The 15,072-nt window shown below is 39.3% G+C and overlaps 1 protein-coding gene across 5 annotated transcripts in view; it reads right to left on the bottom strand.

Annotated features, from left to right (window-relative positions):
- Positions 1 to 231: 231 nt before the first annotated feature.
- Positions 232 to 15,072, bottom strand: part of LOC135161852 (cell adhesion molecule Dscam1) — a 44,381-nt gene continuing 29,540 nt past the window's right edge. For 3 of the 5 annotated variants that reach the window (XM_064119791.1, XM_064119787.1, XM_064119790.1), the window contains exons 11-22: positions 10,007 to 10,126; positions 9,698 to 9,871; positions 8,929 to 9,587; positions 7,339 to 8,864; positions 7,094 to 7,260; positions 5,931 to 6,170; positions 5,650 to 5,817; positions 5,050 to 5,187; positions 4,246 to 4,436; positions 3,806 to 4,154; positions 3,394 to 3,451; positions 232 to 2,584 (exon numbers count right to left, since the gene is read on the bottom strand). In XM_064119791.1, coding sequence (XP_063975861.1) covers positions 2,500 to 2,584; positions 3,394 to 3,451; positions 3,806 to 4,154; positions 4,246 to 4,436; positions 5,050 to 5,187; positions 5,650 to 5,817; positions 5,931 to 6,170; positions 7,094 to 7,260; positions 7,339 to 8,864; positions 8,929 to 9,587; positions 9,698 to 9,871; positions 10,007 to 10,126 — 3,875 coding nt within the window. In that variant the 3' untranslated portion in view covers positions 232 to 2,499. Of the gene's footprint in view, positions 2,585 to 3,393; positions 3,452 to 3,805; positions 4,155 to 4,245; positions 4,437 to 5,049; positions 5,203 to 5,649; positions 5,818 to 5,930; positions 6,171 to 7,093; positions 7,261 to 7,338; positions 8,865 to 8,928; positions 9,588 to 9,697; positions 9,872 to 10,006; positions 10,127 to 14,462; positions 14,757 to 15,072 lie in introns of all 5 variants that reach the window. The other 2 variants (XM_064119788.1, XM_064119786.1) reach the window with 2 other exon arrangements.

Below are 15,072 nucleotides of genomic sequence, written 5' to 3'. Positions count from 1 at the left end.
TGACTCGTTCCTGCTGGTTTGCTCTTCTCAAAACAAAAAAAATAAAAATAATATGATGAGTGTGCATCACACATGCACAAACTTCTCGTTATAATAATATCTATGAGAAAATGAACGAGTCATAACCCACTTTAAGGAAGAAACACATGCCGATTCCTGGAAGACCCTGATTTATTTATCATTATATATTTCATCTTATATATTAAAATGAAGTTGGAGAATGCAGATTAATTGGTTTTATGTATTGTTTATTCAACGTAAGTTAGATAGTACAACTTTGGTATAAAAACATAAAATTGTGGCACTGAAAATAGACATCCAATTGATCTCTGTTCCAAAAATTCGAAATTCAGTTTATCCAAGGTTTACAAATTCAATGACAATCGAAAATTGTGAACGCAATCAACAGAGGATTCGGAACCAGAATTTATTTTTCAAAAAATTCATGCTCACGATTGATAATGCAACAAATGAAGTACGGATGACTAAAGTGCATACACTAGTCGCACTTGTAAAAAAGATAATTTAATAATAGGAAGCAGAAGCACTTTCAAAATTGGCAGGTCATGAAACATTGATATCCATTGAAATGCAATTAACATATTTCATATATGTTTTATCGAATGGATTCATTCTCCACTTTCCAACCATTTAATCTTGAATAATTAGCGATTGAGAGGAGGGACTATAGATTGAACGATAGTTGTTGCACATAATACATAACAATGAGTGAAAAGTATTTCAAGCATCACGAAATTAAGTGGTAATATCTATTACAATTGTACTCTTATTCTAATTCTCGTTTACTTCCGTTTAGTATAATAGTTGTAGTATTGTTGGCATTAATATTATTTATTATTAATAGGAGAGCGAACAGCTATATCTTGGGTTGCACAATTTTGCTTAACACAGACACGATACACGAACAAACTTGCTCAGCATTTTCGTAAATCACATTGATTAGAAAAGAATACGGCGAAACCGAAGCCGGAGAAGGAGGAATTTTATTCGTTACTCATTATAATCGATTGATTATCGAGTAAATGATTCTAATGATTGGCTACTTATCACGCAAGTCTTAAATGGCAAATATTGAGATTTTCAGTGTCATTCATATGCTTTAATGAATGAAAATCTAGTCATCATTCCTCATTCTCCTAAATTCGGTGTACGGCAATTTTGTATGAATTACCGTCTGACCCACTTGTAAAAACGGCGATTAAATAAATGCGACCTAAATATCTAGGTTAAATATGCTAAAACGAGTATCAAGTGCTTTTCGTCAAGATAAAAACGAAATTTGGAGAATTACAATGGCAGTTTCAATTCACCACTCAACTAAGATTTCATCGTCATCAATTTCATTTCAATATTGTAATTCTCCTTTTTTCGTTATTTACCTACTAACCATTGAGTCCTATTCTACATATGTTCAACCATGAATAATATCAATGTATATCATACTCCAATGGCTTGAGTCTGTTAAAAACTAGTTACATCGTCGTCGCATTTATTATGATCAATCAATAATTATTTATATATTATAATGTATTTATATTTTATGTATAATTGTGAAAAGGTGCAGGGATAGTGGATTAAATATTGGGTGAGGAGAGGCGTCGAATTAATCCGGCGTACAAAACGCTTATCAATTTTCCTCCCAATTCGCATGTCCCTAAACATTCTTACACCTCTCATTCTCATACAAGCCAATATGTATGATGACGTTCTAACGCAACGGAAGAACATGTGTGCGAATGGACGACAATAACGACAACATTTTTGGATAATTCTACATGACATCTAGAGCCTCGAGAGACTTAAGCATTACTAAAGGGCATCCGCGTACTTCTTCCATTTATTATTATTATGATTAATTTCTGTAGGGTTATCAGCAGATGCACAACCTTCGTTACGAAATAGAAGGGAAATTCAAATGAATATATTTTATCGTTGAGTTTTGCCTATGAGAGAGCGGCAGTGTGGCACAACCATGGTCGTAAGGAGCAACAAATTAGTTTCATTTTATCTCTACAATTGTTCCGAAATACATTAGACTTAAAATATATGTTACTCATTTCTTTAAGCGCAATCCCTACTTAACGATGCCCGATATTTCCATTTTTTCATGTACTTTTATTCGATCTTTCACTCATGGTCGTCATCAGAATAATGAAAATAAAATCCAAGATTGCGCATGAAGAGACATAAAAAAAAATTATCACACCAATAACCAATGTATGTATATAGTATAAATATACATAAATTCTTAATCAAAAACCTATCTATGAAAGATGGCAAAAGTTAGATTAATTTGAATCGTTGTAAGGGAGGAATAAAAATCTGTTTTATCATTGATTACGCGTGATGTTAATGATGATTATAACATATCAATCTCGGCGTTACGGTTGATAACGGGAGTTGATTCTCAAGGTGATGCAATTTGGGAGATGTTGATTTTCAAGACGAATAGTTATGGTTTATCGGTGATTTTACAGATTACACTGCCACAGTATCGTAGGGTGTGAGGAGTCCCCCGTGACTCCCGTGGGAGGAGGTTGCTTGCCTGCCGGTAACTTCGTTTCTGCAAAAATCAATTCACCCCTCATTAACGTCTGTTTTGTGACGAATAAATTCATGGTTTTATGGAAGATTGGATTTTTCATGGAATCGAAAATCTGGATCTTCACAGAAGAACAGCAGCACCAGCACCAGGGACGATGGTTAATGAGTACAAACTACTTAACAGCATTAGTAATTTGTTATGTTTATGCCAATTAGTCACAGACATACGGATGATTTTTCTAATGGTCCTGGTAATCTGTGCATATGTATTTCTTCGGACTTTGGTTTTGGTTATTGCCTGTGATTTACCGCTCATTGAATCATCTAATCATATGTATAGATTATCAGGATCATCTTATGATTGACATGCAATGAGACATCCTTCCTTGAATTTTCAATCCAATTTGCAGACTATTGCGGATGTACATGTATTTGAATTTTCTGAATCCCCACTTGTGATAGCAAAGCTTTTTATCGATGTTTCCCTGTGGTTTTTAACGCAAAATTATCACCAAGGGAAAGTGAGAGTAGACTTACGAGTTCCTGATAAGTCATGAAACAATAGAAACATCAGAAGATATATTAGAATAAGAGATCATCATTAAAAACAAAATTAATGATGTCATGACCAGATGAAATGATGGCGAAATGGCGAAACGATGGCAGAATGAGAAAATAATGTTAGTAACTGCAGCAAATGGTGGTTGCTCAGACTCCCATTCTCATTCACGAGAATCAAGAGTGAGAGAAAACTACCAGGGGGCGTCCAAAACGTCACCCCCCCTTTAGTATTAATTCTCATATTTTCCCCACGTGAGAGTTACTGACCTCTCGATAAGCTTGCGCATCTCCTCGGTTGTCATGCCATCCTTGCCACGGGCATTAACTGTAAAAATAGACATGCTAATTTGACACAGCGATTCACAAATACACACATAAATCATGCGCCATTTTCAAGCGACTGTGAATTATTATTGTTTTGCTTCGAGTCCGGAAACCTGTTGACTCGTCTGAAAATGTTTTTCACTGGGTTAAACTCACAAATGATGGCAAGATTTTCAATGGAGTTAGAAACACATGATTATTAAGCAATTTTGAAAAATCTTCAGCTGCAATTATCAATCGTTTTTTTCCTGAAACCTATAAAAACTAGGATTGTAATTCAAAAATGAAAAAAATTATGCATATCCATATAGTTTTTTTAAATACAATAATAATTATGTAACGAATTGGTACCCACCGCCATAATTACGATTCATCTGAAGCTGATCACGATCACATTCAGCTTCACTGATCTCATTGCTCTCCTTGCTGTCATTAAAACTCGAGTTATTCTGGTCGTGGTTCCTTGGTGGTGGTGGTGGAGGTTCAGGGGAGTTCGATAGCGGAAGGTTACGAGCAGATCCTACACTGCGACGTCCCACCGAACCTCGCGATCCATAGTGATCATAGGGAGCTCCATACTGTCCATATTGAGAGCCATATTGATCCTCCTCAGGTGCGCAATTAGCAGGGTCATCGTATTCTGGAGAGAAAACTGTCTGGCCTCCCTGAGATGGCACTCGGGAATATCTACCATTCTGTCTTGGCTGTAATGAATAACAGACAATTGATTTATTTGAAAACGTCCACTGAAAATTATTTTTAATTATGCAATGGAATTTTTTCGTTCATCGTTACCATTGATTGAGATCCAGATCGGCTATGGGCAGATGCATTAGTTGGATGACCAGCTGGAGGCCCCATAGTACCAGAATGTCCATTGGCAGGGTGTGGGAATGTCTGGAATTGCATCGCCTTGCTTGGGTCCATTTCCTCTCGGAAGCCAAGTAAATGGAATGTTGCGTAGGGACAAATTTCATCCTCCATGCCTGGAATGAAAAAACTTGCTCGGGTAGATACTGACTCTGATTTACATCGCAAATGATTAAGGGGATTTTTTAAACTCTTTCTATTAGGAACTATAACAAAGAAATATTTTTTAAAAATCTGGGGTCTATCGTACAGAAGACTCTCGCTAAAAAGGGCCTTAATAATGCTTTGACAGTCACCTCTACACGAAGGTATCGGCTGGAATGCTTAAACTGACCTATTGTGTAATAGTAATAATGCAAAATTAATAGACAGTAAAGGTTCGATGAGTTATCAAAAACATGCAAACGTGCAACGAGGAATTAACGAGGAGTTAATTTACAAAGAAAAAACTGGTGAACATTAATGAAGAACTTACTGATTACTCATGAGGTCCGCCGAATTGACATTCAGTGGCAGGTGAATATGCAAAAGACTTACAGATTTCGACACAGAAGTGATTAAAACTATCAGTAAGGGTTCGCTTGAATTATTATTACAGTTTGCAAACAATTATTCCTGGATTAGTTATTTCATTTACATTTTTCAAGTAATTCTAAGAAGTCGAGCTCTAGTAATCCTCATGGCCAGACAATACCACCCCAACATTCGGTTCTTTGATCAAGTACCTACCTCTGTGAGATAAAGCGTCTGTACTGGCTATCAGAGGTGGGGGCGGACATCTGCGATTTGGCGCACAGTGTGACAGTTCTTCGTACATGTGACGTCGTGGATCCCACGTCGAATGGCTTCTAAATGAACCTGTTCCACCTGTTTCAACATATGCTACACAACCAACGTCGTATCCCATTGCATATACCAAAATCAATTTCTTCTAAAATGTTGTTCAATAAATTTCAGCTTCTAGAAATCTATCCAGCCAGAAAGGCATATTCAATAATTAAAAAGAGATTTTGGTAAAGTACAATGGGTCTTCATAAGCTTAAAAAATTAAAAAGTATCAGCGTCTCCCGCAACCCACCAGTTGAAAAAATAGCAACTAAAATGTAAAGGTGGTGAAGCACCAAAACTCTAGCGATATTGTGATGAATATTTGCAAGCGCAAGATTTATAATTGTATTTACCAGAAATTTGGAGTATATGTTCATCGGGTTTGGGACAGTAAACTAGACTAGATTGAACATATGAAAATAAACGATCGTGCCAATGCAACATCCAGATAAATCGAATAAATCTCTAGGATTGATCGGAATGTTGGAGATGATGGCTTACTTATGACTGTACCTCGCTTGATGCGATCACAAGTATTGTAGTTTGAGCCGGGTACAGGTGGTAATTTACGATTTGGTGGAGCAATGTATCCGAGTTCGTCACGGAGGTCGGGCCTTCGCTTGTCTAGAGTAGCACCAATAGCACCAGTCTGCTGGTAAACGACATCATCTGCGGGAAAAATTAAATTTATTAAAAAAATACGTATCCTGAGGTTTCTCGGAGATCCAAAGGCAGGAACCATGAATTTAGAAAAATTATCGCTCCATTGGAAATATTTATACATTGTCCTTCGTAATATTTCTCATCGCCAGACGGGACACCTCGCAGCCGGGTTTGTTCAGGTCCTCGGGATCGTCGTGATAATGCAACACAGATAACGACAATGCCGACGACAATGACAACAATAGTCGCTCCAACCGGAACCACAACATTAACATCGAGCCAGGTTGGTACCCAGGGGAAGAAACGTCTAACATCTGTATTTTCGGTGCCACCATTACGTACGGGTGGTGCAATGGTACCTGTCAATCCCAACAGAACAAAAAAAAATATTTCAATTACCTTTGTCACCTCTACCATGTCCTCTTCCTCGTAAAACACAAATAACGATTACGGCGACGATGATAACAAGGAGGGCAGCGACTACAGGTACTACAAGATTTAAATTAGCCATGAATATCTTCATGGGATCTTCTTCATTATTGCCACCCCGGTTAACATCAGGAATCTCGCGAGCCGGTGCAATGGTGCCTGGAACAAAAAAATGTCGAGTGTCGTGTGTGTATTTAATGGGAGACCACTACGAGTTTTAAAAGTTGCGGACTATTCAAGGAAAATTTTTCACACATTAAAAATCAATATATACGTCTAAAATCAACAATTACGATACAAAATTAATTCCTTGTTATTTATTTGTCCCGCAGACACATTAAACTGTGAAGGTTTTACTATTTTTTTTTTGAGCGTCTGCGGGGCAAACGAATACTAAACAATTAAATTTCTCTCAGTAATTATTCATTTTTAGACGCAATCGCCCTTGAATGTGTGTAAAATCTCATTCCCATAGTCGTCAACTTTTAAAACTAATAGTACTCTCCCCTTAAATGGTAAAAGGTAATAAGTCCACTCTTTCCACTTTGTTGATTGCGAAACTATCTCGGGAATAAGTGATTCTCAAGAGAAAAAATTATGAAAACCTTATTTGTAGGAGAATTTTCTTGTCCACAAAAATGGTTTTTAGCTGGTATCCTTTGAAATCACTCAAGTATGAGATAATCGCATAATTAACGCAAGTGTAACATTCGAATTATTACTTTTAAACACTTTAATACTGATTGCACTCTTTAATCACTAACCCAGCCACCATTAGCACCGCCCCAAGAATTCCCTTCGCCGATAAAGTTACGGCCTCAGGGAATACTTTGAATAGTTCGAGCCAACTCACCTCCAGTTACAGTTAAAGTTGCAAACTCGTACTCTGCTACTGCAAATCCTGCATTATTGTGAGCTGTCACACGAAGTTGATACCAATTCGCTGGGTCTAGATCAAGAACTACGAAATTGCCACCGGGTTTAACGTTGTTCGATACTTGTATCCATTCTGCGTGAGATCTAGCGAAAGATAGAAAGATGAAAAATTTTCAATCATTTCATAATTTGTGGATTCAAGACATGAAAATAAATATTTACTTTTTTTTGTATTCAACCACAAAATAGAGCATAGGACATCCTCCATCAGACCAAGCATTGAGATGCAGTGTAATGCTGTTCGTAGAAACTTCAATGAACCGGGAAGCCTCCGGGATGATCGGTTTAGATCCTTTGGTTCTGGTATTGAGTATGTCAGACCTATCTCCAGTTCCGATTCCATTGTAAGCAGTGACATAAATTTGATATCTTGAGCCACAGAACAGATTTTCAAGTGAATATTTTTGCACACTAGAGCTGATCTGTACGGTATCCCACTCTCCAAACTCAGGTTTATAGTGAATAGTGTATCCATGAATGGGTGTGTTGTCATCAGGATGAGGCCGTAATTTCATGGTCAATGAATTCGTCGTGGTACTTGTGAAACTAATTTGAGGAGAATGAGGTGGGGCTTGAACAATCAGCTGATGTGTCACGGTATCATGTCCAAATGAATTTTCAACATAGCACGAATATTCTCCTGCGTCAGCCCTGTCAACTTCTTTGATGAACAGTGATCCTTCTGGTAGTTGTCTCAATCTGTCACTGGGCTGGAGCTTAGCATCGCGAACCTTCCAGGTGACCTCAGGCGCTGGTACTCCAACAGCAAGACACGGTAACTTGACATCTTCTTTATAAGTCGCAGTAAATTTATCGTCGAAGGAAGCGATTTTGGCTGGAACTCTAGTGTTGGGGGCCAACGACACAATTTTCGAGGCCTCTCCCTCTCCGATGTTGGTACTGGCGGTTACCCAGAAGTCGTAGCGTCTCTGTTTGTCGAGTCCAGTGGCTTCGTAGGTCAGTTGATTTGGTGGAACTTTCTGGCTAATCGCTTCCTCGGCATTGTCAGATTTCGTGTAGATGGTGTACTGGGAGATGACTCCATTCGGTTGGCTTGGGGGTCTCCACGACACGAGGACCGACTCCGGGGACATGACAAGGGCTTTTACTGCAATAGGAGCTTCAGGCGCGTCTTGTTCAGTCTGACAGTGAATTGGGGCGGATTTCACACCGTCACCTCCTGAGGTGAAAGCCAGAACTTGCATCGAGTAGTTGGTGTATTTCTTCAGACCATGGAGGATTGTCTCACTGGAGGAGGTGATCTTGGTGTCTTGAGAATTCTCGTCGTACCAGGTGTCTGAGGGTCCGTAGATGACTTTATATCCGGTGATAACGCCATTGGCTGCGCTGAGAGGTGGAGATACCCAGGAAACTCGGATTGTCTGGGAGGTCAGGGTGGTGCAGGTCGTGTCATGAGGGGGCTGTTCAGGGACTCCTTCGGCGGTATGGGCTCGGCGCTCCTCGGTCATGGGACCTGAACCGACTTTGTTGAAGGCTTGTACTACCACACTATATTGAGTATAGGTTTTGAGATTCATTATCTGGAGGTGGTGCTCCTTGCCGTCCTCTTTGGAAAATTCGACAGTCTCGAACATGTAGGGTTTCTCGGAGGACGATAGACGGTAGCCGACGTAGTAACCCAGGATCTCCCCGTTCCAATCTTCACGGGATGGAGGTTTCCATGTTACCTGAATAAAAAATTAATTGCAATTAGGAATTATTCGTGAATTGGTGGTGGCACCAATTTCATACCTTGAGAGTATGTTGATCAAGAGCTTCAACTCTAACAGCGTTTGGTGGTCCTGAAGGTGCCTCTTCTGCTGTGATAATAGTGACTGTATCGGAGGGATCAGATGTGCCAATTTCATTCTCAGCGATAATTCGAAGGTGATAAGTAGTTGCAGGTCTCAAATTAAATACACTGGCCACATTTTGTTGGGAGCTAGGTACCAGAACACGATCAACATCATTCTCCCAGCTTCCCTTGCTCATTTTGTATTCAATGATGTAGCGTTTGATGGGACTGTTGCCATGATAAGGGGCTGCCCAGGATAGCTGAACAGATCTTCCAGATTTATCCAAAACTTTCAGACCGTATGGGACCTCGGGCACTTCTTGGACGATCATATTGATGCTGGTGTCATCACTTCCAAATGCATTAGTTGCCACACAGGTGAACAGCGCCGAGTCACTTCTTTCGGTTCGTTTGATACTCAAGTCAGCCAAAACTCCATTAGCAAGAATTTCCTCACGAATTGTGTACCGGGAGTCGCTTTTCGGGTCGAGTCTCTTGTTGTTCATATTCCAGAGGATTCCAATTGGCTTTTCACCCTGGGCCTCACACTGCAACACTGCAGGCTCTCCTCGGCGAGCAGTCTGATTGCGAAGTTTAATTTCGAAGTGAGGTGGAGCTGGGGAAAAATACCCAAAAGATTTCGTAAACTATGTACGGGATGAGGAAAAGGTGACTAAGAATTAATTAATTAATTATTTTCTTCGTGTGCTTTTCACGCTGAAGTACCTTGAACTGAAATGAGAATAACAGCAGAGAGTCCTGATCCAATTCCATTAACAGCTTCACAGAGATAGTATCCCTCATTGGTTTTTTGGATATTATTAATGGAGAGAGTTCCGTCTTCTACGCTGATGTCTGGGTTGTTAAGTTTTAGGTCTGTATAGTCACCCGGTGTGTCTCCTATTTGGGAAAAGAAAATACATTTCACTTTCTAAAAGTCTCTTCATCATTTTATAAATAATTCCACATCAAGAAATGTAAGCTTAATTATTTTCCACGGTATCAATGAAATAAAGAATTACAAATTGAACTCACCAGCAGCCCTCTTCCACGTGACTTGAGGCTTAGGAAACCCATCAGCTTTACATTCAACTCGTGCATCAGATCCTTGAGCAAATGCTTTGTCGGTTGGCTCGAGAATCCAACGTGGTGGCACTGTATCAATACACACGAGATTAATTTCAGAAAATAATCCACTAATAATATCAACGAGAGTAAGTCAATCCGGGATTGATTCGAGATCGAGCTGCTCTCCAAGTCGAATCATCAATCCTTCAGCCCGTTTATGAATACTATAGCTCTCAATTCATTCAGTAAAAAAATTAATGCGCTGTCTCGATAAAATTGATTTGTAGTATCAGCAAGGAAACTGTTCCCGTAACATGTAGAGATTCTCTTGCAATAAATCCAAGATAAGCTCTTGTAACGCAGCAACAATTTCCGTACTGATAAATACATTTTAACGAGTGGCAAATCAGTCAATATCTGGCTGAACGATTGCATCCACCGTTGCTCTTTCGCTCATGTTACTTGCAAACACATAAAGCGGTTTACTCTCGCTAAAACATTGTTATCTACAAGTCATGCAGGAAGGAAAGACTATGAATAAACAGTTACCCAAAAAGAAAGAAAATTTTTATAAAATCATTGACGAATAAATAACCAATGAATAGCTTGGAAGAAGCTCATGCAGGAGATTATGCACTCTGATTAGCATCCATGATTTGTCTTAGACCTCCCCGTATAGCATAAAAAAAATTGTTAAAATAGAAACCCACCCGCAAATGACAATCTTCAAGAATAATCATGCAGTTACGACAGGTATCTACGAAACGAAAAGATGAGACGTGTGGGGTTTGGGGAATGAGGTAATTGAAGGAAGTGCAGTGTAAGTGAGGAGTGAGATTAAGGAAAAATGGATCGTGATAATGTGAGGATCAGAAGGTGATTCGACTCCGCGTATGACGACGAGATAGAGAAGCGCAAGAACCGGGCGAAAGCCTAATGAACTGTCGATTAAATTCAATGAAATTTAATCTCGAAAAGTCGCAACTATCAAATCGATATACAATAAGCAATGGCACGATAAAATAATTAACGATTTTTATCTGGGAAAATGTAATGGGCCTTGGATGAGTGCAGTCTTCACCACGAAGACAGAGTGGTTATTGCACAATGATAAAAAATTATCGATAACTGAACGATACATTGAATGAAAATACTAATTTTGCCAACTATTGATAATCATGAATTCACACAGCCATGTGAACAGATAAGCCGAAATGGATAAATAACGAACTCTGTTCAGTGTTCTCCATATACAACATTATACCTTAACATACGTAGGAATACGTTCAACGTTCAATCATTTGTTGCGCGTACAAAGCCAGGGGGAGGGAAGGATTATTCACAGCGTGCGCCAGATCCTCATCTGAGAAAATACGGAATTGAGAAAGAAAATAACCCACACATGGTTTATCACTTGATTGAAATAATAGAGGGCAATCGTGGAGTATAATGACTGATGAATGACAACTTAGTAACGAGCATACATTGGGATGAAGGACTAAACAGCCGATCAGCGAAAAGAATCACGGCGAAATGAAAGGGAACGATCAGCGTTATATCAGCACTTTCAGCCAAATTACGAGCTCCTCTCTTTTCATCAAAGAAAATACATGTATTTTTTGCCATTAATTTTCGTATCAGTGTCACGCAAATCTTATTTCATTTTCAGCTTCCACGAATCCATAAAGCCCGCTGGCTGCGATGCAAATGAAAAGCTTTCTTCTTCTTCTCAATACACTGCGAGGAGAACTTGTCTTGATATTTCATTTATTCTAATTTTTATCTCTACTCATGTTATCGTGGATTGTCACTAGTACCAGAGCTGTTGTTAAACAGTGGAACGAGCGAATGACTTGCTCATTGTTCCCTTACAATAATAAATTCGGATTATACACCCGGCTTGAGTTTGTTTTTTTCCAAATGAAAAATTCAGATGGACCGCAGCAATTTTCTCATTTGTTCCTCCACTTTTCGGATTTTTCCGTATTTTTATGGAATAATTGAATAGAAAAATCAAGTACTTTGTTGATTTTCCCATCGCTCGAATGGAATATCAATAGACCACCACTGTAAAATGGATTTCTAATTATACATTTCTATCTCAAGCTCGTTTTTCTCCCAGTGTATTAATTAATATTTCATTGAAATACGATGCTCTTAATATTTTTTCCGTTGTAGCCTAACCGTGTACTTGCAACACAGCCTCTTGCATTGTCATTCCTGAAGGATTTGTAGCAACACAACCATATGTTCCAGAGTGTTGGGGTGTGACTGGTTCAATTAGTAGTATGCTACTACGTGGACCGAGTTTTCCGATGTTATGCGGCAACGCCGGGGACAATGGTTTTCCATCTAGTGTCCATTTTAAGTCGATCGGTGTATCGCCAACTAATACCATGCACGCAAGTTGTGCTGCCTGGCCCTCATAGATCGTTTCATCCCCAAAGTTGAATGGATTGATGCGAGGTAGGACTGCGAAATTTTAATGCAATGCAAAACACCGTTTATCCTATTGTCCCTCCTTATTTCGTCAATCTGTCCAGGAAATTTCCCTCGGAATAGCATCCACTCGTTCTTTATTTTGAGACAGAGGATGGGAGCTAACTGCGGGAAATATAGTATTGGAAAATGTATCATTACAAGACCTTTAAATTTAATTACTTCAATCAATTTTTCACGGACTCAAGTGAGACTTTTTACAAGGCCGAAGCTACAGCATTAATTATGATCATTTCTACGGTTTCAATTGTCCCAACTGTTGACGGAATAGATGCACAACATTGAGCTTCAGTAACACTTTACAACAAAGATCGATGCAATAAATAATTTTGTAGCAGAATGGTAAGAGAGGACAGATCAACTAGTAGAATTGAACCAAAAAATCCATTTCTTTTTTCTCTCGTAGTGCGCGTTTTCCTCAAAAAAGTCTCTTCAGTCTGATTCCTCCAAATTGCGTTGTCTCATTGGAGGAATTGAAAATTAGTCTGCTCTTCCATTTATAACTCATGTCCTCCTCAGATTTGTTAATTTACTTTCGACACATCACTACTGAATTATTTTAATCTCCACGACCACAATCTACCTACGATAAATCATTACCAAAATGCCAAAGATTGAGGCTGAATTTGTTTTGATAAGAACAAAAGGCCTTGCGTAAAGTACCGTTAACTTTGAGATGTGCACTATGCCTGGCCCGGCCTGCAGGATTATCGGCAATACAAGCATACTCTCCTGCATGTTCTCCACTAACAGCGGGTATCGTCAACGCCGATACTCTATCGCCCATCGATGTTATCTTAACATCATCACCGACCTCTAAATGACGTCCTTCGAACAACCACTTCAACGAAATTGGAGTATCTCCCTTCATTACCGCACACTGAATGATAATAAGATCACCGAAGTTGGTCTCATCGAAGGAAAAGGGCTGGAGATGAGGTGCAACTGTAGAGAGGTCAGTCAGTTACAAGTATTGTTGAGATGCGAATTCAACCAGAACATCTGACAAACATTTGAGATTTGACGTGTTCGCGGCCATGAGGGGTTGATATTACTGGCTTCCGAATGCATGACGCAATACAGAAACCAAATGCAGTATCCAACCGGAAGCCGACGACATCAACATCTCAGAGTGTTCAAAAGTTCACTGGGATTGAACAATAGGAATGAAAATGTACTAAGTTACAGTAATCAATGCAATTTAAAATAAAATAATACTCATATAAGCATCAGATTTAAATTGAAAAACATTTGGCTGGCGTGTGTTCATCTTAAAAAAATCGATGACAAATGTGAAAATAAATTTGATGACAAAGCGTGTGTTTTTCATTAAGCACCATTGACTATGAGATCGGCGGATAATTCGTGCCTTCCAGCTGGATTTTCAGCAATACAAGTGTATGTTCCTGCATGAGCAGCTTGGACAAATCCTATACTCAGTATAGCACCCCTTCCTCCAAGATCCAATACAGCTATTCCAGAATGAGGTGATATTGTATGATTGTTCAGTGTCCATCGGAGTTTCAATGGAGCATCTCCCTCGATTACAGCACAAGGTACTGTTACTACTTGACCTGAGTTAAGTGGTTCCTCACCGAATGAGAATGGCAACAGTTTTGGAATTACTGGAATGAAAAAAAAAATCCGAAGAAGAAGAGAAAGAGATGATTTTTGTTTTGGTCGGCTCTCGACAGCCTCGGAGCTGTCTATTGAAAATGGAGATATCACGGAATCAATCAATCATTGATGTTGTGTGCCTATCAGCGACCTAAACCGTCCAATTTGTGACTGTGTGTGAATATATCTGACAGCGTTGCTCAATGATTTTGTGAGTGGTACCGGGTGAAGAGGATTCAAACGTCTCATCATATTCGTATTTCGTTTTATGAACAAAGTAGGACTCCACGTTATGATATTTGTGTACCATTAACCACTAGGGTTGCTGAATGACTGACGCCTCCAGCCTGATTACTAGCCTCACAAGTGTATTCGCCGGCGTGTTGAGCAGTGACTGCATCAATACTCAGTAATGAAATCATTTTTCCACTTTTGGTAATTGTAATATCAGAGTGGGATTGATGCGTTATGGGTTCACTGTTCAAACTCCAACGAATCTCAATGGGTTGATCACCTTTAAGGACACTACACATGGCAGATACTTGCTCTCCCCAGTTTGCTGGTTCTTCGCCGATGCTGAATGGAACGATCTGGGGTGCAACTAATAAAAATAAATGTTTTATAAAAGGGATTGCTAAGGAGAAGATTCTAGTTTTTGGGAATGGAGGGATACACGTCTTTCGAAAGATGAAACGTCAAACATCTGGAAAAACAAATGTACCATTAACAGCAAGCATGGCTGTATGACTCGTTCCTCCAGCTCTATTTGAAGCAGAACAGGTATACGCTCCAGAATGTCTTGCAGCGACTGATTCAATAGCCAAAGTACTGTGACGTTTACCACCGGTTATCATGATATCAGTGCGTTCTTGAGTTATCGGCTCGGTATTGAATGCCCAACTAATTTCCAGGGGGAT

The sequence above is a fragment of the Diachasmimorpha longicaudata genome, chromosome 4 (assembly GCF_034640455.1).
Source record: "Diachasmimorpha longicaudata isolate KC_UGA_2023 chromosome 4, iyDiaLong2, whole genome shotgun sequence".
In the NCBI taxonomy this organism is placed as follows: Eukaryota; Metazoa; Arthropoda; class Insecta; order Hymenoptera; family Braconidae; genus Diachasmimorpha; species Diachasmimorpha longicaudata.
This window is presented reverse-complemented; position numbering and strand designations above follow the sequence as displayed.